Source organism: Hemiscyllium ocellatum, chromosome 36 (assembly GCF_020745735.1).
Source record: "Hemiscyllium ocellatum isolate sHemOce1 chromosome 36, sHemOce1.pat.X.cur, whole genome shotgun sequence".
Classification (NCBI taxonomy): Eukaryota; Metazoa; Chordata; class Chondrichthyes; order Orectolobiformes; family Hemiscylliidae; genus Hemiscyllium; species Hemiscyllium ocellatum.
The window spans coordinates 8,728,109-8,753,029 of NC_083436.1; the positions used below are offsets into that span (position 1 = coordinate 8,728,109).

The window sequence follows — 24,921 nt, forward strand, 5'->3', positions numbered from 1 at the left end:
ATCAATGTACCTCTTTTTAAATATTTTCGGTATTTGCTTGCCACAACTCTCTGGCGTGGAGAATTCCAGATATTTGCTGTCCTCTGGGAGAAGTACTTTTGCATTTTACTTTTAAGTAAGTGCCTCCTTATTCTGTAGCTCTGAGCTCTGGTTAGAGATTTCCTCATTTGTGGAAACATCTGCTCTACATCTATGCCATCAAGCCCCCTCAGAATCTTGTATGTTTCAGTAAGATCATTGGCTCGGCCACTTTTGGAATACTGTGTCCAATTCTGGTCTCCCTGCTACAGGAAACTTATTATGAAACTTGAAAGGATTCAGAAAAGATCTACAAGGATGTGGACAGGGTTGGAGGGTTTGAGCTACAGGAAGAGGCTGAATTGGCTGGGGCTATTTTTCCTAGAGTATTGGAGGCTGATGGGTGACCATATTGAGGTTTATAAAATCATGAGGGGCTCATATGAATATTCAAGGCTGTTTCCCCAGAGTAGGGGAGTCCAAAACTGGAGGGCTAGGTTTAAAGTGAGAAAGGAAGGATTTGAAAGGAACTTAGGGCCAACCTTTTTCATGCAGATGGTGCTGCATTTATGGAATGAGCTGCTAGAGGAGATTCTGGAAGCTAAAATTGCATCATTTAAAAGGCATCAGGATTGGTATATGAATGAGAAGGGTTTAGAAGAATGCAGGCCAAATGCTGGCAAATGGCACTAGATTAATGGAGAATATCTAGTCTGCATGGACAAATTGGACCAAAAGGACTCTTTCCATGCTGTACATCTCTATGGCTTTATGACTTATAAGATCACCCCTCATTTTTCCAAATTGTCATGAATAAAGGCGTAACCTTTTCATGATAAATCAAACCCTTCATCCTAGGAATCAGACTAGTGAATCTCTTTGAATTGCCTCCAATGCCAGTATATCCTTTTAAATAAGGGGACCGAAACTGGAGAAAGTTCTTTGGGTGTGGCCTCGCCACCACCCTGCATTGTTGCAACAAGATAAATTTTTGACCCTAAACCCCTGGCAATAAAGGACAAAACTCCATTTGACTTCTGAATTAGCTGCGTACAAATATTTCATGTTTCATGCACAAGAACATTCAGATCTTTCTGTGCTACAAGTATTTTGGGGAATGCCTCTCCATTTAAGTTTGCCTTTTCTTTATTCCTACAAGTGCATGAATCGCTCTCTTTCCTACATTAAATACTATCTACCATATTTTTGCACACTGACTCTAGCCTGTCTGTGTCCCCTTGCAGATTCCCTACATACTCATCACAACATGCTCACACACCTATTTTTGTGACATCAGCAAATTTTGATACATTGTATTCCTACCCCTTCTCCAAGTCACTAATATAAATAGTAAGTAATTGAGGTCCCAGGGCTGATCTTTGTGGCACTACACTAGTTACGTCATTTGATTTTGAAAAAGACACATTTGTCCTGACACTCTGTCTTCAGTGTGTTAACCAATCCTCAATTCATGTTAATACATTGTTCAGAATTCCGTGAGCTCCTATCTTTATGTGGCATCCTATCAAATACTTTCTGAAAATATAACTACATTAAATAAATCACTTACCCTTTCTCTGGTATCAGTCTGTACTAGCTATAAGATGCACTGCAGTTACACTCAAACCTATTCCAACAGCACCTTTCAAATTTGTGATCTCTGCCACGTGGAAGGACAAAAGCAGTAGAACGTGGGAACACCATCTGTAAATTCTCCTCCAAGCCACAAACCTTTCTAAGTTTATGTTCCTTTTACTGGGTTGAAATCTTGGAACTCCCTTCCTAACACTCTGCAATCCTTGGGACATAGGGATTTACAACAGTTCAAGAAGGCAGCTCACCACCATCATCTCGAGGAACAATTAGGAATGGGTAATAGATGTTGATCTAACTGGATTTGCTCATATCAGTGAGCCTGATTTCCTGAACTTGTGCATAAAAAATGGCCAAGAGTGTGGTGCCGGAAAAGTACAGCAGGTCAGGCAGTATCCCAGGAGCAGGAGAATCGATGTTTCAGGTGTAAGCCCTTCAGCAGGCCTATGGGAGGGGTGTGGGGGTGTGGGTGGAAGGGGGTCTGAGAGTTATGTGGGAGATGGGGGTGGGGTGGGGTGAAGTTAGTTGAGGATGAGATAGGTAGACGAATGCAGTGGAGAAAATGATAGGTCAGAGAGGAGGATGGAGCGGTTAGGTGGGAAAGGTGATGGACAGGTCAAGAGAGTGGTGCCGAGTTGGAGGCTTGGGACTGGGATAATGTGGGGGGAGAGGGACTGAGGAAACTGGTGAAATCCACATTGATCCCATGTGGCTGCAGGGTCCCAAGGTGGAATATGAAACATTCTTCCTCCAAGCGTTGGGTGGTAAGGGTTTGATGTTGGAGGAGGCCCCGGACCTGCATGTCCTTGGTGGAGTGGGAGTGGGAGTAGAAGTGTTCAGCCATGTCCTCAGGACGTCAACTTGCGGATCATTTCAGAGAAGATCTCTGGGATACCCGCTCCAACCAACCCCACTATCCCATGGCTGAACATTCAACTCTCCCTCCCATTCTGCCAAGGACATGCAGGTCCTGGTCTGCCTCCTTTGCCAAATGTTTACCACATGATGCCTGGAGGAAGAATGCCTCCTATTCAGCCTTGGGGCCCTGCAACCACACGGGATCAATGTAGATTTCACCAGTTTCCTCATTCCTCACACCCCCACATTATCCCGGTGCCAAGCCCCCAACTCGGCACTGCCATCTTGACCTGTCCATCACCTTTCCCATCTATCCGCTCCACCCTCCTCTCCAACCTATCAACTTCAACTACCTACTGCATTCTCAGCTCCCTTCCCCCCCCCCCCCCCCCACGGTTTATCACTACTGGTATTAACTTGTAAATCCACTACAAAATACAAAAATTATTTCAAATAATTGTTTCATCAGGCATTATATAAAAGAAAAAACTCTTGGTTTTTTTTGAAGTGCTTTTTAGAGTCATCTATAGTGTTAAGTCACTTTACAATCAATAAATACTTTTTGGCGTCATAGTTACAGTTAATATGTGCTCAGCATTTTACTGCAGACTGTTTTTTGCATTGTTCATTGAAGGATAAATATCAACAAGACCTCTGGGGGTAATTCCATTGCTGTTAATGTATTAGAAGGTGCAACTACTAACAAGAAACCTTTTTGAAAAATCTGACTTTGATAGATTGATTGTTGGCTGATCATTAAACCATGTTATTTTTCCCTTCTGAAACTCTAGCTGCTAATTACAAAAGCATGCAATCATTGTTCTTGGTACAAGTGGCAGAGATTCTTGGATAAACCTTGGTGATGTAAAATAAATAGTTCAAATGATGAGACCGAGAGTGCCGACAGCAGAATGGTCAAAAAGTTACTGAACCAAACAATAGCTGGAGTAGGAACCGTTTTTTTAAGAGTGTACAATATGAGATTTAATTTCGCACATTTGAATTCACAAGTTAGACAGGAGCTTTTAGAAGGTTAGACGTCCCTGTGTGCTCAAAATCAAAACCATTGGAGACCAAAGCTGAAGCATCGTCTAGCCTTTTCACTTTTAAATCCTTTTCTTAGTTATTTCAACATTACAGTAACACTATGTTGCATTTAAGTAGCACTTTTGATTTGATTGACTATCCCAAGGCACTTCACTGAATAATTATCAAACAAAGTTGGTCATCAGATTAAAGAAGAAAATATTTGGACATAATCCCAAAATTTGGTTGAAATTGATAAGTTTGAAAAAGTGTCAGACTCATAGAAGACTACAGCACTGAAAAAGGCCATTTAATCCATCAAATCTATGCTACTCAGAAACAACCATCTAGCTATTCTAACCAAGTTTTACTTGGCCCGTAGCTTCGTATGCCTTGCCAACACATGTCTCCATCTCAAATATCTCTTAAATGTAATGAAGATTTCTGGCTCTACTGTCCTGAGAGGCGGTGAGTTCCAGATTCATGCAACCCTCTGAGTGAAAAGATTTTTCTACTCATTTCTTGTAAATCTTCCCATTACCGAAACCATGCTGACTGTTCTAGATTAATCCCTCCTCTCCAAGTACAAATTAAGATTTTATCTCTCCACCTGGAAGCTTCCTGCTCTATTCCTGATGAAGGGCTTTCACCTGAAACACCAAGATGCTGCCTGACCTACTGTGCTTTTCCAGCACCACTCTGATCTAAACTCTGGTTTCCAGCATCTGCAGTCCTCACTTTCGCCAAGTACAAATTAAGTCTGTTCCTAAGAACCATGTCTGTATGGATTTCCTCTGTATGGTTCGACAGTCCAAAGATATGTAGGTTAGGTGGATTGGCCATGCTAAGCTGCCTATTGTGTCCAGGAATTTGTAGGTTCGGGGACTAGCGATGGGGAATGCATGGTTACAGGAATAGGAAAGGGGATACTTTTGGGTAGGATGCTCTTCAGATGATTGTTGTGGACTCCATGGGTTGAATGGCCTGCTTTCATATTGTAGCAATTCTATAATTGCTTCCAATTGTTTCCCCACCACCTGTGTTTAACTGACTGACCTGTATTTTCCTGGTTTAGACAATAGGTGCAGGAGTAGGCCATTCTGCCCTTCGAGCCTGCACCACCATTGAATATGATCATGGCTGATTATCCTTAATCAGTATCCTGTTCCTGCCTTATCTCCATAACCCTTGATTCCACTATCCTTGAGAACTCTATTCAACTCTCTCTAAAATGAATCCAGAGACTGGGCCTCCACTGCCCTCTGGGGCAGAGCATTCCACACAGCCACCACTCTCTGGGTGAAGAAGTTTCTCCTCATCTCTGTCCTAAATGGTCTACCCCTTATTTTTAAGCTGTATTCTCTGGTTCGGCACTCAATCATCAGCAGAAACATGTTTCCTGCCTCCAGAGTGTCCAATCCTTTAATAATCTTATATGTCTCAATCAGATCCCCTCTCAGTCTTCTAAACTCAAGGGTATACAAGCCCAGTCGCTCCAGTCTTTCAGTGTAAGGTAATCCCGTCATTCCAGGAATTGACCTCGTGAACCTACACTGCACTCCCTCAATAGCCAGAATGTCTTTCCTCAAATTTGGAGACCAGAACTGCACACAGACTCCAGGTGTGGTCTCACCAGGGCCTGTAAGCTGCAGAAGGACCTCTTTGCTTCTATACTCAATCCCTCTTGTTTTGAAGGCCAGCATGCTATTAGCCTTCTTCACTACCTGCTGTATCTGCATGCTTACCTTCATTGACTGGTGTACAAGAACACCCAGATCTATTTGTACTGCCCCTTTACCTAAATTGATTCCATTTAGGTAGTAATCTACCTTCCTGTTTTTGCCACCAAAGTGGATAATCATACATTTATCCACATTAAACTGCATCTGCCATGCATCTGACCACTCACCTAACTTGTCCAGGTCACCCTGTAATCTCTCCTAACATCCTCATCACATTTCACCCTGCCACCAGCTTAGTATCATCAGCAAATTTGCTAATGTTATTACTAATACCATCTTCTATATCATTAACATATATTGTAAAAAGCTGTGGTCCCAGTACTGATCCCTGCGGTACCCCACTGGTCACTGCCTGCCATTCCGAAATGGAGCCGTTTATCACTACTCTTTGTTTCCTTGTTTATCTTGCTTTCAACTTAAATAGCAGTACCACATTGGCTGTCCTCCAGTCCTTTTGCAGCTCCCCTGTGGCCAGAGATGAGTTGAAAATTGTTGCTAATGTCCCTGCTATGTCTTGCCTCGCCTCATTTGCACAAATGAAGTACGGTTCATCCAACCCTGGAGAGTTATCCACTTCTAAACCTGCTAAACCACTCAGAACCTCGTCACTGTCTACATTTGTATTCTCCCAGATTTCTATATGCGCATTGTTCCTCTCACTAGTGAGCACCCACACAAAGTGTTCATTTAGAAACCTAGCTATGTCCTATTCCTCAATACGCTGTGGTCCTTAATGGGCCTACACTTTACCTAATTATCCTTTTATCTTTTATGTACTTGTAAAATAACTTAGGATTTTCTTTTATTTTGTCTGCTATTATTCTTTCATGGCCTGTTTTGTTCTTCTGATTTCCTTTTTAAGTTTCCCCTTACATATTCTGTCCTCCTCTAGGGATTCTGCTGTTTTGAACTCTAGGTATCTACCAAAAGCCTCCATTTTTCTCTTTATCCAAACCTGTATATCCCTTGATATCCAGGATTCACAGGATTTGATGGTCCCATTTTTTGTCTTTACTGGAACACGCTGACCTTGTACTCACCCTGTTTCCTTCTTAAATGTGTCTGCTCAAAGGTGTCTGGAAGAAGACAGTTTGCAGAGGGCAGCAGGTAGAGGGAGAGAATTCCAAAGTTTTGGGCCTAAATCGATGAAGCTATGATGGCCAGAAGTGGAGCAGTTTAAGTCGTAGATGCCCAAAGAATTAGACTTGATGGAGTGGGTTTATCTCCGAGGACTTTATCTACAGAAGAGTACTATAATATTATTTACAGAACTTTTGCACAGAAGTAATGGTGTTTGAAATTTATGTTTTGTTCATTCAAAAAAAATGCTATATAAAACACAAATCTACAGAGCTAAATGGCCTGCTGTGTATTAAAATTGTTCTGATAATATTTAAGAATGAGAATCCTGATATTGATTTAATGCTTTTATTTAGATTTAGGAATTTGTTCTATTACTGCAATTCCTTTTGAGAAGTCAAAAGTTCTTTTCACTTTGGAGGAACTGGAAGATTTTACTTTCGTGGATGAAACTGAGCCACTTAAAACTGCAGACACGACCAAAGCGTCACAGAATATGGAAAAGTGGGGATGGATCATGTTTGAGTGTGGCATTGAAAATTTGACTGTAAAAGGTAGAATTTTATTTATCTTTTCTGTATAGTTCACAACAAATGTAATAGTTAATGCATTTGGCCACATTATGCTATAACAGTTGCTATAAATGAAATTATTGTACAATATCGGAAATAAGACCAAGAGTAGACCATTTTGTCACTTGAGATTTATCTAACATTTAGCAATATCATTGCTGAAATGTTTTGTTTCACCCAACCCTCTCCCGGATTTAACAAAAACATCATGAAGATTAATAGTCATCAGAGAGAAGGTACTCCATCATATCTCCATCTTAATTGGAAGACTTTATATTTTGAATAGTGTCCCCTAGTCTAGACCCCTCAGAATCCCAGGTTTCATTCAAGTGCCCTCTTATTGGAGTTGTTCTAAACTCCAATAGATAAAGGCTTGCTCAAACTTGCCTTCCAAGAGAACTGCTACATTCCAAGAAGCAATCTCCAGTGCAAGTAGTTACTCCTTTAAATAAGGAGATTAAATCTATATGCAGCATTCTAGGTGTGATTTCACCAGTGCTTCATGCTGCAAAGGTAAATAATAGCAAGACTTCCATATTTTTATACAACATCCATTGTGCAGGAAAGGCCAACATTTCATTTCCTTGTCGAATTACTTGTTATATCTGCATATTAAGCTTTTGTGATTCATGAGCAAGGACATCCAGATACCCCTGTACTCTGTCTCCATTTATATATTATTCTATTTCTTTCAAAATGGAGAATCTCACATTTCCCCACATTATACTCTATCTACTAATTTCTTGTCGATTCACTTAATCTATTTTAGAACCCTTTGCAAACTCGGTACTCAAAACTTGCTTTCGTATCTCTTTTTGTCTAATGAGCAACTGGCTGCCATTCACTCAGAACTAAGTGATTCCACAACCAACTGATCAGGTTCTGCTGTCCTGCCACATCCAGTTGTGATGGGTGGTGGACAGTTAAGCATCTGACTAGAGGAGGAGGCTCTACAAGTATCGCCAATTCAATGATGGAGAACCCAGCGCATCACTGAAAAAGATGAGTTTGAAGAATTTGCCTCCATCTTTAGCCAGAAGTGCCAAGCGAATGATCCATCTTGTACTGCTCCGCAGGTCCTCCCGTCACAGTTGCAAGTCTTCAACCAATTCAGTTCACTGCAGGTAATATCAAGAAATGGCTTAAGGCACTGGATATGGCAAAGTCTGTGGGCTATGACAGTGTTCCAGTGATAACATTGGAGATTAGTGCTCTAGAACTCCACCCGAGCTGAGCTGTTCCAGTACAGCTACTACATTGGCAGTATGGAAACTTGCCTGGGTATGTCCTGTATAGCCAAACAGAACTGATCTAATCCATTTGTCAACCCATCACTATATTCTTGGAAATCAGTAAAGTGATGCAAGAGGTTATCGGCAATGCCATCAAGCTGCATTTGCTTGGTAATAAACTAATTGAAGATCAGTTTGGGTTCCACTAGGTCCGTGAGCTGCTGTCCTCATTACAGACTCAAACATGGTCAAAAACTAAATTCCAGAGGGGAGGTGAGCATAACTGATAGCAAGGCCACATTTGATGGAGTGTGGCATCATGGAACCCTAGCAAAACTGGAGTCGATAGGAATTGGGGAAAGCACTCTGCTAGGGTTGGAATCATAACTAGCAGAAAGGAAGGTGTTTGTGGTTGTTGGAGTTTAGTCAGTTCAACTCTAGAACACTGAGTTCCTCAGTGTAGTGTCATTGGCTTAACCATCTTCAGCTGCTTCTCAGTGATCTTCCCTCTATCATTAGGTCAGTTCATTGATGGTTGCCTTATGTTCAGCAGCATTTTTTATACCTCAGATACTGAAGAAGTCCATATTCATGTGCAACAAATCCTGGACAATATCCATGCTTGGCTGACAAGTTGCAAGTAACATTTGTGCCACACAAGTGCAATGCAGTGACCATCTCTAAGAAGAAAGAATCTGCCCATCATGCCTTGACATTCAGTAGCATTGCCATTACTGAATCCTTCATTTTCAACCTCCTGGGAATTACCATTGACCAGAAACATAACTGCTGTGCCTCCAAAGACAGGTCAGAAGCTAGGAAGGCAATGGGAAAATCACCTCCTGACTTCCTGAAGTCTGTCCACAGGTCAGGAGTGTGATGGAATACACCTCACTTCTCTGGATGACTGTAGCTTGAATACTGTTGAGGGCAAAGCAATCCATTTGATTATTATCTCATACCAAACATTTACTCCCTCTGCTGCTGGTACACAGTAACAGCACATTGCACTGCAAAAGTTCACCAATGCTTCTTAGACAACACCTTCCAAACCTCCATCCACTATCAGCAGCACATACATGGGAGCAATGATCATGTACAAGTTCTGCTCCAAGCCACTTACCATCTTGACTTCTAGACATATTGATGCCATTCCTTCATTGTTTCTGGGTAAAATTGTAGTTTAGTATTCTTACTTGAGAAAGGATATATTGGCACTGGAAGGGGTGCAAAGGACGTTCACTAGTTTGATTTCAGAATTGAGAAAGTTGCCTCACGAGGAGGGATTTGAGTAAACTGGGACTATAATAATTGCAGTTTAGAAGAATGAAGGGGGAAATCTTATACAAACATATAAAATTATGGAGGTAATAAATAACATAGAAGCTTCTATTGGTGGATGAAACTAACTAGGAGAGAGAGTCTCAAAATAAGGGAGAGTAGATTTAGGACTGAGTTGAGAAAGAACTTCTTCACCCAAAGGGTTGTGAATCTGTGGAATTCCCTGCCCTGTGAAACAGTTGAGGCTATCTCATTGAATGACTTTGAGACAAAGATATTTGAAAAGTGAAGGAATTAAGGGTTATGGTGAGTGGGTGGTAAAGTGAAGTCGAGAATGTGATACTGAAAAAGCATACAGCAGGTTAGACAGCATCCGAGAAGCAGGAAAATCGACATTTCAGGCAAGAGCCCTTCATCAGGAATTCTTGATGAAGGGTTCTTGCCTGAAACATCACTTCTCCTGCTTCTCGGATGCTGCCTGACCTGATGTGCTTTTCCAACACCACACTCTCGACTCTGATTTCCAGCATCTGCAGGCCTCACTTCCTCCTGCGTGGTTAAATGGAACTGAGTCCACAAAAAATATCTGACATGATCTTGTTGAATGGTAACTGTGATGTGGCAATGCTGGTGTTGGACTGGGGTGGACAAAGTCTTCTGTCACACAGTCCAAGGTGTGAGTAAAGTGTCAACAGCTGAATAGCAAGTGAAGGGATGATCTATGATCTGATTAATGATTACAAAAAAATCAAAAATAGGATGGTGCTAGAGACAAACTAAATGGCTGGAATAACATGAATGGTATAAGAGTTTCATGATGAGGGCCTAACCAAAGTAGCAAGTAATCCAAAACTGTACAAAATAAGTAAGGTAGAGCGATAATAACAAGTTATGCAGGTAATGGTGTCAAAACAGAACTGTATTGAAGATTTTACATACAACAGTATGGTGAGGTCAAGCTGTTAACACTTTACTCACATCTATTTGACAGTTTTGATCACCTGCAAAGACGTGCTTTTCAGCTTGTCATTACTCCACTTACACCACTTTGTGGCACTCTTAATTACCTGGAATTATCTTACTATTAGGGTGGCATGGTGGCTCTGTGGTTAGCACTGCTGTCTCACAGCGCCAGAGACCCAGGTTTAATTCCAGCGTTGGGTGACTGCAGTGTTTGTGTGGGTTTCCTCTGGGTGTTCCAGTTCCCTTCACAGTCCAAAGATGTGCAGGTTAGGTGGATTTAGCCAAGCTAAATTGCCCATAGTGTTCAGGGATGTGTAAGTTACGTGTATTAGTCAGGGGAAATGTAGGGGAATAGGTCTGGCTGGGTTACTCTTTGGAGGCTTGGTGTGCACTGTTGGACCAAATAGCCTGTTTCCACACTAGGGATTCAGTCCTGTACAATGGCATTGTGAGTCTACCTACACCAAATGGACAACACCTTCCAAACATCCGTCCACTATCAGCAGCACATACATGGGAGCAATGATCATGTACAAGTTCTGCCTTTAAGAAGGCAGCACACCACCACCTTTTCAAGGGCAGCTATGGATGGACAATTGATGTTGACCCAACCAGCAAAGTTCACATCCCTGAATGTGAAACAAAAATCCCTGCATTTAAATGGGCGGCATGGTGGCTCAGTGGTTAGCACTGCTGCCTCACAGCACCAGGGACCCAGATTCGATTTCAGCCTCGGGCAACTGCAGCTTTTGTGTTTGTTTGGATTTCTTTTGGGTGCTCCCGTTCCCTCCACAGTTCAAAGATGTTTAGGGTAGGCGGATTGTTAGGTGCATTAGTCAGCAGGAAATGGGTCTGGGTGGGACACTCTTTGGAGGGTCGGTGTGGACTTGTGGGGCCGAAGGGCCTGTTTCCACACTGTAGGGAATCTAGGCAAATCATGAATATAGATGGTTCAAGAATACCACTCCTCTAGTTACAGTTTGCCAACCTGAAAAATGATTTTTTTCCCCAACTATATTTACTGTTAGTTAATCAGTCCTATGCCTGATTGTGCTATGATTTTCTACTTTCCTTCTCCTACCTTTTTAATAATTCTATTATTTTCCTGATGATAAATGTTCAGCCAACTGGCCTGCAGTTTCCTCCTTTCTGTGCTTCTGCTTTCTTGAATAAAAGTGCTACATTTGTGATTTTCAAATCTGCTGGTAGCTTTCTGGATTTAAGGGAACTCTAGAAGCCTGACATCGTCTACGTCAAAACAGCCTGGTTGATTGTCATCTCATCCACCATTTTAATTCATCCCTCCACGACTACCTCAAAATTAGCAGTGCGTATCATTGCAATTCACGAAGACTTTTTCAACTCCACCTCCCTAGCCTTCAACCTCTAGTACCCACATGTGAACAACACCAACTAAAATTTCCTTTCTAAGCCAAATCGCCTCCTTTGAACTGTGTTGCCATTCCTTCACTGCTGATGACTGAAATTCCTGGAGCTCGCCACTTCCAGCACTAAAGCTTTACCTGCATTAAATGGACTTCAGTAAATCAAGAAGCGGGATCCTCATCATCTCAATGTCGATTGGGGTGGGCAATGAATGCTGGCTTTGGCAGCAGTGCTTACATGCATGAAGAGTACATGATCAGAAAAGAAAACTGAAGGAATCCAAAATGTTGCTGTACCAGGAGTCCACATTTTCTTTACTTTCAAGGTCTCTTCTTCAGATTTTCTTGGGCTACTTGTTGATTTTCAGGATAACATTTTTGTTTTCAGATGCTCCTTTATTAATTCTCACTAACTCCCTGAGAGATGATGTAGTCTAGTAATAACATTATCTTCAGTGTTTGTATTGACACATGGAATATTTAGACTAACACAGAATCAAAATTTAAAAATTCACCAAAAAGCTTAATAGGTATTGCTATATCATTTGTCTTAGTTACAAAATAGAAGGAAATCATTAAATTCCTAGCCATCATACTAATTAAATTGCTGAAAATATGTTGCTGGAAAAGCGCAGCAGGTCAGGCAGCATCCAAGGAGCAGGAGAATCGACGTTTCGGGCATGAGCCCTTCTTCAGGCTCATGCCCGCAATGTCAATTCTCCTGTTCCTTGGATGCTGCTTGACCGGCTGTGCTTTTCCAGCAACACATTTTCAGCTCTGATCTCCATCATGTGCAGTCCTCACTTTCTCTTACTAATTAAATTGGCACAAGACAATAGGGAGAAGTACATTCTTAATAACGGGCTCACTTCTATACACAAAAATCCATCACTATAAACTTATAGATATGGTAACACATGATATAAACCTTCATGAAATAAAACTGTTGAGTCTTAAATTGTGGCATGATGTTTTTACAATATCATTTGCTTTTCCTTTGAAATGCTTAAAACTGCTCCTCCTCTTTGTTCCCTCTTTACCTACTTTGCAGCTCCTCTTCCTTCTTTCTCAAGCCTTTTTCCCCTTTGGAACTGTCTCCCACCCCACACCCCAACTCACCCTGTAGCTCCTCTTCACTCACCATAGCCTTTCTCCACCCATCATAGCTTGACTGCTTCATTTCTTCCCAGTCCTGTCTTTATCTTTCCCCAACTTTGGCCTAGCAGCCCCTTTCCCCGGTTATCACTCACCTTCTGAGTGACTCATTTAGAACCCTAGCTACATCCTCCTGCTCAAAGCACTATGGTCCTTAATGGGCCTTACACTTTCCCTTGTTATCTTTTTATTCTTAGTGCTCTTGTAAAATAACAAGTAAAAAAAAAGGCCTCACGTTTTGAAACTTTGGTATTCTGATGGCCAGTGGTCTGCGTAAAGCTGTAAAATATCATTTTGTGCTGATATCAAAATCATCATGGGTCAGGTTGGGTTTTTTCTTGCATTTCAATTTTGCAAGAATTAAAATTCAGGTGTTCCTTATGTCAGAAGGGCTGAAGGTGATCCTGTTTAAATAATCTTTATTTCCATTTATAGCTAGCCAAAAATTCAGCAACTGCATCATATATATATTGGCTATTTATTGTGCTCCTCATCAGGTACTGAGTTATGATGAATTTTGTTTTTCATGGGGGTTGCAAGCTGAGAAAGGGTTTCTTCACTGCTAGCCATTGCTTTGCGTTTTTGAGGAATGATCGAGGAGGTGTCACAAAAAAAGAATGGAAATACATTCGAAATGGGGAAGTCGCTTACAAAAACACCTCTTCATCATATAATATAATACTTAAGTGACATCTGCAAACTGGTTGGAATATATGATCTGTCAACTGTTGTTACTCTGTTTGGATTCTTAGGAGGAAGACAGTCAGGGGCTATTCTGTACGATGTTTTGGGTGTTCTGGGTAAATCAAATACAGTTGAAAGAAATGGAATGCTAAAATCAGGTGATTCTACTGGTTCTCCAACTGGCAGTGGCTATAGCACTGATGTATCAGAGGATAATCTCCCTCGTGATGAAAAGAGTCCAACATCAGGGATCAATGGGAATTCAGCATCTGATGATCAGGTAAAAAATTAACACCACTTGATAAATGCGTTATAAATTTTATTAAAATGTAATACCATTCAAACTGCTAGTGGTTTTAATTTTTGATTATTTCTGGTACGTATCTGTCGCTAAGAAGAACTATAGCAGTTCATAATGCATAATAAATCTATTGGCAAGTATTTTGAGTTTTGATTCTGCAAACATAATTATAGACCTTAACTGGACCATAATGATCTGCACCTTAGACACTGGCAGTCAGTGTAAAAATCTGACTGCTGAAAACATTGACACTGCTGTGCCATTTAGTGAATTGAAGGTAGGGCTGGTCTTATGAGAGGACTTGTAGCAAGATGTTTACTGCAAAGTGTATTATTCAATAAACAGCAAGGAAAACAACAACTGTCTACTCAGTCTTTTATCTTTGAAAAAAGAAAGTCTGCTGCAAAAAAAAAGGAAATAAGAACGTATGAAACAGGAGATCAAGAAGGTCATTCAGCCCCTCAAGCCCCACCATTCGATAAGATCACTGTTGATTGTCCCCTGGCCTCAATTCCTCTTCTGTCAGCTCCTCAGCCCTCAGCTCCCTGATCTTTCAAAAATCCACCTCCCTTCTCAATGGTGACCTAGTCTTCACATCTCTGGGGTGAGGAGTTCCAGACAGGCATTACCTTCTGGGAGAAGAAATTCATTTGCATCTCAATGTTCAGTTAGCATCCCTTATTCAGTAACTATGCCTCTGAGTTCAGGGTTTCTCCCATCAGTAGAAGCATCTTCTCTGCACAAAATTTTGTATGTTTCAGAACTTGTGTCCAAAAATACGCCAACATTTCCTGAACAAAAAAAAACAAAGAATTGCGGTTCCTGGAAATCAGAAGCAAGATCAAAAATTGCTGGAAAAATTCAGCAGGTTTGGCAGTATCTGTAGAGAGAAAGCATAGTTAACTTTTTATGTCCAGTAACCCTCCTTCAGAACAGGACTCCGGTTTATCTGTTAGCATAATCTTGAATGGATTATCACCAGCAGACATGAATTGCCCACCCTATTACTGCAGCAGATTGGCCTGTGGTCAAGTACAAAAGATGGTGCCAGATGCCAGCACTTCCCATTGGCATTTGATTGCTATCCTCTTATCATGAAATGCCACTGTTGATATTAATGAAGCTTGGAATTTGCTAAAAGTTTAATCATTCATGAAATAGCAGCAGTAACATTTCTAAAATATGTAAACTGCAGTTGTTTTGAGATCTCCTCTGCTCAGGTGGCACCTGTAAGCAAGATAGGCATGCCAAAAACAAGCATATACTTTGTAAATAGATATTGGATAAACCTATATTAAGAAATCTAAATAAAAAACAAAATGGTGGAATAAAACTATCAGACATGAAATATTACTTTTATTTTTACTCCACAGATTCTGCTGAGTCTGCTGAATATTATTTCCCCAGCAATTGCTGTTATTTCAAGCAATTCTGCTTTTCTGGAAATTTTAACTGTGACAATGTAAATCTATGTTGTTTATGATGGCATTAAGTCCATCAGCAAAATTGCTTACCTTAAAATCAACAGATGGTCAAAAATTCAATGAAAGTGCTTCTGGGTTGAACAGAACTTTCCTCCAATGAAACTGACATTCCCTAGTCTGTGTTTGACACTCTCCTGCAGCTTTCCAACATGGTCAAGCTAGAGGTAGAACATAGAATAGCAATAAAACACTAAACAATGAAATTCCAGGTGAGCTACTCAAGCATAGAAAGTCCCAACTACTGTCATGCTTTCATGATCTCCTTCAAGATATGAACTGTTTGACATTTTGCATGGTGCAACAATGGTCATGTTACACAAAAAGGTGACAGCACATACGCATCAGTGAGACTGCAACTTCCGCCTTAGTATCAGTGGGAAGGCAATTGCTAATGTCACAGTTAAAATATTTACTTTACTACTAGACCCACTATCCAGAATTAAAATGTGGTCTCTATGCTGGCCGATATATGGTGAACATGATTTTTTCCATGAAAGTGAAAATCGCCATAGCCACAGAGGACCATCAGGTGCATGCAAGTTAGAGAGTGCAGGACAGGTAATTGGCAGACAGTTTAATTTACGTGAGGGGTGAGATTGAAAAGGTGGAGCTTTCAGGGTGGCCTCAACTGGTATAGAAATTGAACCTACATTGTTGGCATCACTCTGCATTGCAGACCAGCTATCTGTCTAAAAGTGTGGTGCTTGAAAAGCACAAGCAGGTCAGGCAGCATCCAAGAAGCAGGAGAGTCGATGTTTCAAGCACAAACTCTTCATCATTCCTGCTTCTCGGATGCTGCCTGACCTGCTGTATTTTTGCAGCGCCACACTTTTAGACTCTGATCTCCACCATCTGCAGACCTCACTTTCTCCGTTGCAAACCAGCTGTCTGGTCAACTGAACTAACTGACCCCATGTAAAATAGAAGTGTTAGGAGAAGAATATACCTCTTTCCTTTTGTAGATCTTAGTAAAGCATTCAGTACTGTCAGCAGGTCAGCACACTAAAAGACTTGGGGAAATTTGGCTGACCGCCAAAGTTCTCATTCTCACCACTTCCATAATAATGCGGACTGCACTGTATGATTGTATAATTTGAAGTCACCATTTCCATTACCTTCAGGGTGACTGGAGTGGATATGTCTGAGCTCCCATTGCCTCTGGTAGCTGCTTCTGCATGTTCCCTACAGGCATAGAAAGTGTTTACTTACTTAATGGGTCAGATGACACATTGTACAATAATTCCATAGGATATAGCAGACCTACATACACTCAACGATTCAACCACTCTGTAAAGAATTCTATGGATTGATCGCCCGCTAAGCAAACACATTCCTCCTCATCTGCCTTAAATTTGTGACTCCTTTATTCTGAGATTATGCCCTCTGGTCCTGGACTTTCCCACAAGGGGAGACAACCTTTCCGAATCTACCCTATCAATTTTATATGTTTCAATAATAATAAGATAGTTCCTTCATATCTGGTATCAGCTCAATGAATCTTCCCTGGACTGCCTCCAATCCCAGTATATCGTTCCTTAGATAAGGGATCAAAGCTCTTCACTGTATTCCAAGTGTGGTCTAACTAGTGCCTTGAATAGTTATAGTAAGAATTTTCTGTTTTAATACTCCATTCCCTTTGTATTATGTGTCAACACTCCATTTCAGTCCCTGTTACTTCCTGAACTTGTATGCAAGCCTTTTCTGATTTATACATGATAGACCCAAAGTCCCTCTATGCTGTTGCTTTTTGTTTTGTTGGCTCTTAAAACTCCTGTTTCCTCTGGCTTACAACTAATCTTTGTCATATTATATTCGGGTATTAAATTTTTTCAGTTTAAAGCTAACTCGAACTTCCTTGTTGGCTTATTTCTTTCCTAAGATCCTTCTTTCTTACTCGCATATGTCTTTATTATGAACCATGAATTAATTTCCTCCAGACCTGTCATTGTTCGTCAACTATCTTTGCTGCAAATTTTTTTCCCCAGGTCACTCCAGCCAGCTTTGTCCTCATTCAAGTTCAGCACAATTCAGTCAACAAATGGGTAGCTGGCAGTAACATGGTTTGAGTTGGAATATTTGGTTACAATAGTATATAATTCATAACTTAAAAGTGCTGGACTCTGTTAGGGAATACAATATTCTATTCCTTGGCATTAACATTCACCACCTAAATGGGAAGCTGGATCTGGAAAATGCATCTGGAAATTTGGTGGTGCAGCTGATCCTTTAAATATTGTAAATGTTTCGGATTAAAATTCCATACATCATCTTAAAGTATTTATATTTTGAAAGATCAGGACTCCACTTGAGGCTGTGGCATCCTGCAATCCATTGTAGAAACCATTTGCAGAATCTTATGAATTTTCTTTATATTCATTGGCCACTAAATACATTATTTCAGTATAATTTTAATGAACAAATGCACTTTATATTTAATTATAATCAGCTGACATTTAGTGGAACCTATACTTGTTGCTTATCTCCTAGATTCAGCTTGAAATAGCTAGTTTAAACTTCTTCTGAGCTACTTTTTAAAAATTGTAATTATCGCTTCATAGCAAATCATTTAGTATCACTAATCAAATAATGTTTTGAATGTTCTATATTAAACTGTACTCCACCCAAAAATTTTATTCTGAAATTAATCCACAAGTTTAATTTTGGAGCAAAACTCACCTGAGAAAAGTGGGCAATGTGGCTGCACCATCCATTTTTTTGATTCTCCAGCAGTGTAGATTCTAAACAGTTACTTCTGGTATGCTTTTTCTTTCTTTGTATTTTAATTTGTTGCCATGTTTACAGGACTGGACAAACCTAATCAAGTGACATATGACTACGTTGTATTAGCTGAGAAACATTATTATGAAGCTGGTAGTTTGCCATTATCTTCAGAATATCATGTTTGAGCTTGTACAGAAATGGTGATAATATAAAATGACTTTTTAACTCATGCTTTGTTTTTTAAAATGATTTTGTTCAGGATGAAGGGGTAGAGTCTGATGATCTTAAAAAGGATCTTCCTCTGATGCCACCACCGCCAGATTCCAGCAGCATGAAACTTACGATTAGTGAAATTTGGTTTAGCTTTGCAGCACCAACCAATTTACATTCACGTGTCCAGACTTATTCCAGGTAACTGTCTTTCAGTGTATTTGTGGAACTATCTTACATAAATCAATAGAAGGTTTCTGTGTCTTTAAATGCCCTTCATAAATAATACTAAATCTGAAGTATTTACTTCTACTTAATCAAGATAACCGCTTGCAAGATGACAATTTCTCTCATTTAAACTGTACTTACAACTCAGAGAACAGACAGCTGAATCAAGCTTCCCTGCCTCTGTATTCGTAACACAGTAAAATCAAAACCTTCAAGTACTTTCAAAATTGACCCCAGTGGTTCCCAACCAGACCTTTTGAATAACCAAGCCAAGGCTCGAAATAATCAGTTCTAGATACTGGTTTTGTAGCTTACAAAAAAAACTTAATTATTTCTTAATGCAGTAACTTCAGCAGAGCAAATTTTAACAATAAAGTAACCTAATTGACATCTGTGATTTAAACCCAATAACCTTCGTTTTCAGCCCCATTCATGCAAAAGACAGACGGACAAACAAACACAGTTAAGGGATAAATTAAAAAAACTGTCTAGTTTCAATGTAAAGGAGAAACCAATACATCAGAATGTGTATCAAAATAATCAAAAATAGGTGAAAATGTGTACTGCAGATGCTGGAGATTAGAGACAAGATTAGAGAGTTGCTGGAAAAGCACAGCAGGTCAGGCAGCATCCAAGGAGCAGAAAAATCGCCGTTTCAGGCAAAAGCCCTTCAGGAATTCCTGATGAAGGGCTTTTGCCCGAAACGTTGATTTTCCTGCTCCTTGGATGCAGCCTGACCTGCTGTGCTTTTCCAGCACTACAATAATCAAAAATAGTTACCTGAAAAGTTTTTACTTAGCAAATTTGTTACTAGTGTTATATTTTCATTTCTCCTTATACTCAGGATTCGCGTTGATTTGTGGATGTGATTTAATTCTTTCCTTATTGCCTTTCCAAGTGGAACAAATATTTATTATTAATATTATTAAAAATATTCATTTTGGATAATTGAGTCTGCAGTAGACTTGTCAACTTGCGTACTGTAAACTAAATTTTTTGATAAGTTAGGAACCTGACTTCTACAAATTGCAAAATAATGCATGCTAATGATTTGATCTGAGAGCTGTTGAAGAAATGGCTTTAGTATTTCATAGGAACGTTTAGAATAATACAGCATAAGTAAGATGTTCAAACAATCATTCTTGTATATAATATTTATTCAACTTCTTTTTGAAACTTGATTGAAATTTATTTAACAGAAAATCAACCTTTTCCACAAGTCTATCATGTCTGTCTGACATCTGGTATTACCCTCCTCCATGTTTGCTACATTTCAATATTAGATATATCTCTTGTATCAAAATAGCATAAAATATCAATAACTGGTCTGTAATGTTGACAGGGTGCACCAGTGGGCACTTGCCTCCCTAGTCCAAAAAAATCATTCAATGCTACTTTTTGCATTGTATTTCTTAAGCAATTTTGTCTATGCTGCCGCAGTTTTTTTTTTAAACCCAGTGGTTTTGCTAATTAGAAAACCTTTATGAAATGACCCCTGAGAGCTCATGCACAAATCGATTACACAGCCTTCTTCCCGTGTATTTTGCTAGGAAAGATGTATTAGCTCAGGCAGTATGTATTACAATACTTAGATAAGCTTGAAGAATTATGAAGTTTTAAATGTAATAGCTTGTGTCCCTTACTCACTTGAAGAGGTCGAATTGGCTCTTTCTTAGTTGATTGTTTTTCATATTATTTGTTGTTAGCATATCAGCATCGTGAATAAAGTTATATCTGCTGATCTTACCTAGTTTCCCTGACAAGATGAGATGTGCTTTCTCCTTAAACCTCTGCAGTGCTTTTGATAGGTGCTCCAGCAAAGTGCTACAGAAAACACAAAGTATAGGAGTAAGAGAAGATCAAATGGCCTTCAGAGTCTAATTCACTATTTATTGTGACCATAGCTTACAGCTCCAGTTATCTCCCCATTTCCCAATTCTCTTGATTCCTTTAAGAGGCTAAAATCTGTCTATCATGGCCTTAAATAAATTCAATGATGGAGCATCCCGAATCCTCGGGTAGGGAATTCCAAGATTCCCCGTCCCTGAGTCAGTAATTTCTTGTTACCCTGCTTCTTAGATGATTGCTTCCTTATCCTGAGACTGCGCCCTAATTTTTTTAGATTGCCCACTCAGTCGAAACAACTTCCCAATGGCGATGCTGTCCAACCCGTCTGAATCTTGCAAATTTGATCGTCATCTCTCCTTGCCTTTTTGAAAAAAAGTTCTGTTTTTATTCTTAGATTAATTCAATAACCTTCACCTTTCTACATTGTACAGTATCTGCACCTTGTTGCCATTTTATTTAGCCTGTATATAGATTGGACCTAGTTCTGATGGATTTGAAGGCCAGAATCTCATTAGATCCCCAGGCTGCAATACATCTGACTTGGTTTTGATCATTCACTTAATTGTCTTTGGATTGGATTAACACTGACAGATCTGAAGGCAGGGACTTAATTAAATGCAGAAAGTAGCTTGCATACTGCCTGCCTTCTGTTCATTCCCTCACTGCAGTTATTACCAGTGTGGATAATGGCATGGGTGTCCTACCTATCAGTGGGCCAATTGAGGCTAAGTGGCCAATTAATGTGCAGTTAAAAACCTCATCCCACCAATACCAGGATTAAACTGCTGGTGAGGGAGGCCTATACCAACCAGTAAGTCTTGTATCCCATATGGGCTAGTGATGGCTTTTCTTGCCACTATTTGCCAGGTTGGCACTTGATAAAATCTCTTATTGTATCTCTCAAATCGGTGCCACATGGCTAAAGTTCTGGAGATCTGCTGGTGTCTGATCCTAATGGGTGAACGCCCAACCTCCAGGCCATTTGGCTGTTAAATGCCCAAAGCAGTAACAGTGTTCAACTTAGTTCTCTTCTCTCCCTCGCTGGCCCTCCATGTAAAAAAAATTATCCCTTATTTTCTGCAACATCTGTATATCTATTTACATCTGTGTTTCCAGCTAACTTTGTATCATCACAAACTGGAACAAAAAAGACTGAAAGAATCATATCTGTTCTTAATATAGATTGGGCCAGCACTCTGCTTGCTGCATTACACTAGTCTGCTAATTTGAAAATGCCCTAATAATACCTATAATTTGGTTTTTGTCCATTAACCAATCTTTGGGTCAGCATTTATGGAAAAGTTTCATGCCCACAGATTATGTTTGCTAACCACTTCCCAAACCACACCTCTCCAACTCAGTTGATCTGTCTCTTGCCCTGGTTGATGGCACTTGTAAATTCCTGACCATTTTAGTGTACCTACTGATCAACTAGACCATTGATCACTGGACAATGTCTTTTCCAGCTGATGCCCACATTTGTTCTTCATTATTCCCTCTTCTCCTGTGCCCCTGATTATCAATAAATCTTTTCAGCCAGAGACCCCCAGCTCTCTATCACTCTAACATTGTGTGGATTGTCTGGATGCTTGTCAACGATCTTCAGTATTAATAATCAGGATAAATCTTGGAGAAGAGACGTAGAATAAAGTAATTCCCTCACCTTTCAGACAGACGAAAAAAATCTGCCCTTGATGTGGGGGAAGAGAAGCTTGGCTTTCCTCCATTGAGACATTTCTATTACTTTTGCCTCTCTTTATTCTCTCTTGTGCTGTCCACACACACCCTTAGTTTCAGCAAGGTCAACCTCCACTCAATTGCGTGCCCCTGACTTTTCTCTCTGACCTCCTAACTATTCCTATGCTTAAGAATTTATGAATTCAGAACTGGCATCGGCCATTCAGTCCCCAGAGCTTGCTTTGCGATTATGCTCGATCTGATTGTAACTTCATATGCCCTTGCCTGCCCGAACCTGATAACTTTGTTTAACAAGAATGTGTCCATTTCTGCCTTAAAAATATTTGAGGATTATATTCCTGAGAAGGAAGCAAAGTCCCAGAAACCTGTGATCCTCAAAGAATAAATTTTGCCTGATCTCTGTCTTAAATGGGTGACCACTGATTTTTAATGAACTCCAGTTCTAAATTGTCCGAATAGAGGAAAGATTCTGTCCACATCTACCCTGTCCTGATCCTTTAGGTTTTTATATGTTTCCCCTATTCCAGCTACTAATTTTGTAAACCTTCTCTGTCTTCAATGCATTTACATTCAATCAGGTGACCAATACAATATTTCCAGATGCGGTTTTAAGTGTCCTGTATAACTGTGCCAATCTTTTTTTTTTGCATTCAATTCCTCTTGCAATAAATGATAACATTCTATTAGCTTTCTTCATTACTTGCTGTACCTGCATACCAAACATTTGTGATTCATACGCAAGGACAACTAAATCCTTCTACATCTCCATGAACTGCAGTCTCTCATAATTTAGATAGTATGCTTTAATTTCTTTTTCCTGCCATAATAAACAATATTTTTACATATTATACCCCATTTGCTGCATATGAATTAACCCTCGAGATTGATCTGCCAATGAATAAAATCATGATTGATCTGATTATAAACTCATCTGCATTCCTGCCAACTCCTAATAACCTTTTAATCCCTTAACAAGCTTAACAAGAAGGTTATCTGTTTCTTTGTCTTTAAACACAGAAATTTAATTATCCTTTATTTTTCTGATGTAGCTGAATATTGTACTTCTAACAATTGAACAGTTAATTATAAGTAGCTCAGTATATATTTGCTGATGAGTAATGTTGGAGTGAATAAAGTTTAATTAAGACCAGTAATACTGAGATAGGTGACATATTTTGGTGATATCAATTTTGTTAGTGTTAAATTTGAAGCTGTGAAATATTTATAATATGATATGCATTCTGCTAAAAAAATTATGCCATAAATAGAAATGACGTATTATTTTGTGTAAAACGGTTTCAATAATTAAGTTTTGCATTTAGTCAGGTTTAAAAACAATCTTTATTGACATAGATTTAATTGCATTTGAATATAGAGTATACTAGTTATAGAGATGTACAGCACAGCAACAGACCCTTTGATCCAGCTTGTCCATGTTGACCAGATATCCGAGATAAATCTAGTTTCATTTGCTAGCATTTGGCCCATATCGCTCTAAACCCTTCATAATCATATACCCATTCCGATGCCTTTTAAATGTTGTAATTGTATCTCAGTAAAACATATAATTTAAAAAAAGCCACTTAGCTGCTCCCTGCTGTGAGCTCTCCCACATAGGTTAAATTTTGCTGTTTGTTAGTTTTTCTTAGACAATCTCCCATGTCAGAGATACTTGAAAATCGGCAGCTGTGCAAATTCATTGCTTTGTCAGACAGCAGTGTAGGTTTCTTACCCCATTTGAACCACTTAACATGTGGTCATTACCTTTGTCAATCTTGCTCTTTTTTTTAAAGTGTCATTGTTTTGATATTTTTCCCCCCAAAGTTCCAAACCAAAACAACAGCTTATAAAACAGTAATTACTGTTCCTAGAATTTGAGGAAATCCACTCCAACACTAAAAATACCTCAAAAAAGGAACCGTTCTTATAGCCACAGTTTTTTTCCATCCTCCATTTTGGATTATGTAAAATCCCATAGCATTAATATAAATTTTATATTAATCTAACAATCTTCACATTATGATGCTTACTTGTATATCATCCCCCTTAATTGATTTCATCATCCAGATACTGTGTTGGAGCACTACAATTTAGTGCAACATAGTAAAGGGGCACAGTATCCATCTCGGCCTCCAAACAAATGCCTGCAGGGAAGCACTGAGTCAAAGTCAGTTATTTCCAATGGAACAAAAGAAGTATCATCCAGATAGCCTGCACTGGTTCCTTTCATTTATCTTCTGTGTTGCCAATCAAGCATAGCATGTGGTGGCCTGTGCAAATTCAGTGTACTTTGTCTGTCTTGATTTGTGAAGTTTGGGTGAAATAAGGCACAATTCTTCATTGGAAGAAAGATGCAATTAAAAAAAAATCAGAGTTAAAAATCACACAACACCAGGTTATAATCCAACAGGTTTAATTGGAAGCACTAGTTTTCAGAGTGCTGCTCCTTAATCAGGTGGTTGTGAAATAAGGAGCGACGCTCTGAAAGCTAGTGCTTCTAATTAAACCTGTTGGACTATAACCTGGTGTTGTGATTTTTAACTTTGTACACCCCAGTCCAAAACCAGCATTTCCAAATCAAAAAAAAAATCAGCTATTCATCAAGTAATATTTTGCGTATTCTTATGTCAGATACATTGATATGAGTTCAGCAGAATACATGAGTTCTTCAGCATACCTCCCCCTTTAGAGAATATTATGTGCAAACAAAAATATTTTTAATTTGCCTTTTCAATGCTCTGCTGACTCCTCCTTGGTGATATTGTTGAGAAGTAATATATTAACTTGTAAATCTTGGCATTGACTTTGCTATTTAAAAAATAATTAACAAAATTATGTATGA

The 24,921-nt window shown here is 39.5% G+C and overlaps 1 protein-coding gene across 5 annotated transcripts in view; it reads left to right on the plus strand.

Annotated features, from left to right (window-relative positions):
• kiaa1109 (KIAA1109 ortholog) overlaps nt 1–24,921 on the plus strand; it is a 407,563-nt gene that overhangs the window by 215,150 nt on the left and 167,492 nt on the right. For all 5 annotated transcript variants that reach the window (XM_060851682.1, XM_060851684.1, XM_060851685.1 and 2 more), the window contains exons 35-37: nt 6,674–6,871; nt 13,658–13,869; nt 18,355–18,506. In XM_060851682.1, the coding sequence (XP_060707665.1) occupies nt 6,674–6,871; nt 13,658–13,869; nt 18,355–18,506 (562 nt within the window). The remainder of the gene's footprint in view (nt 1–6,673; nt 6,872–13,657; nt 13,870–18,354; nt 18,507–24,921) is intronic.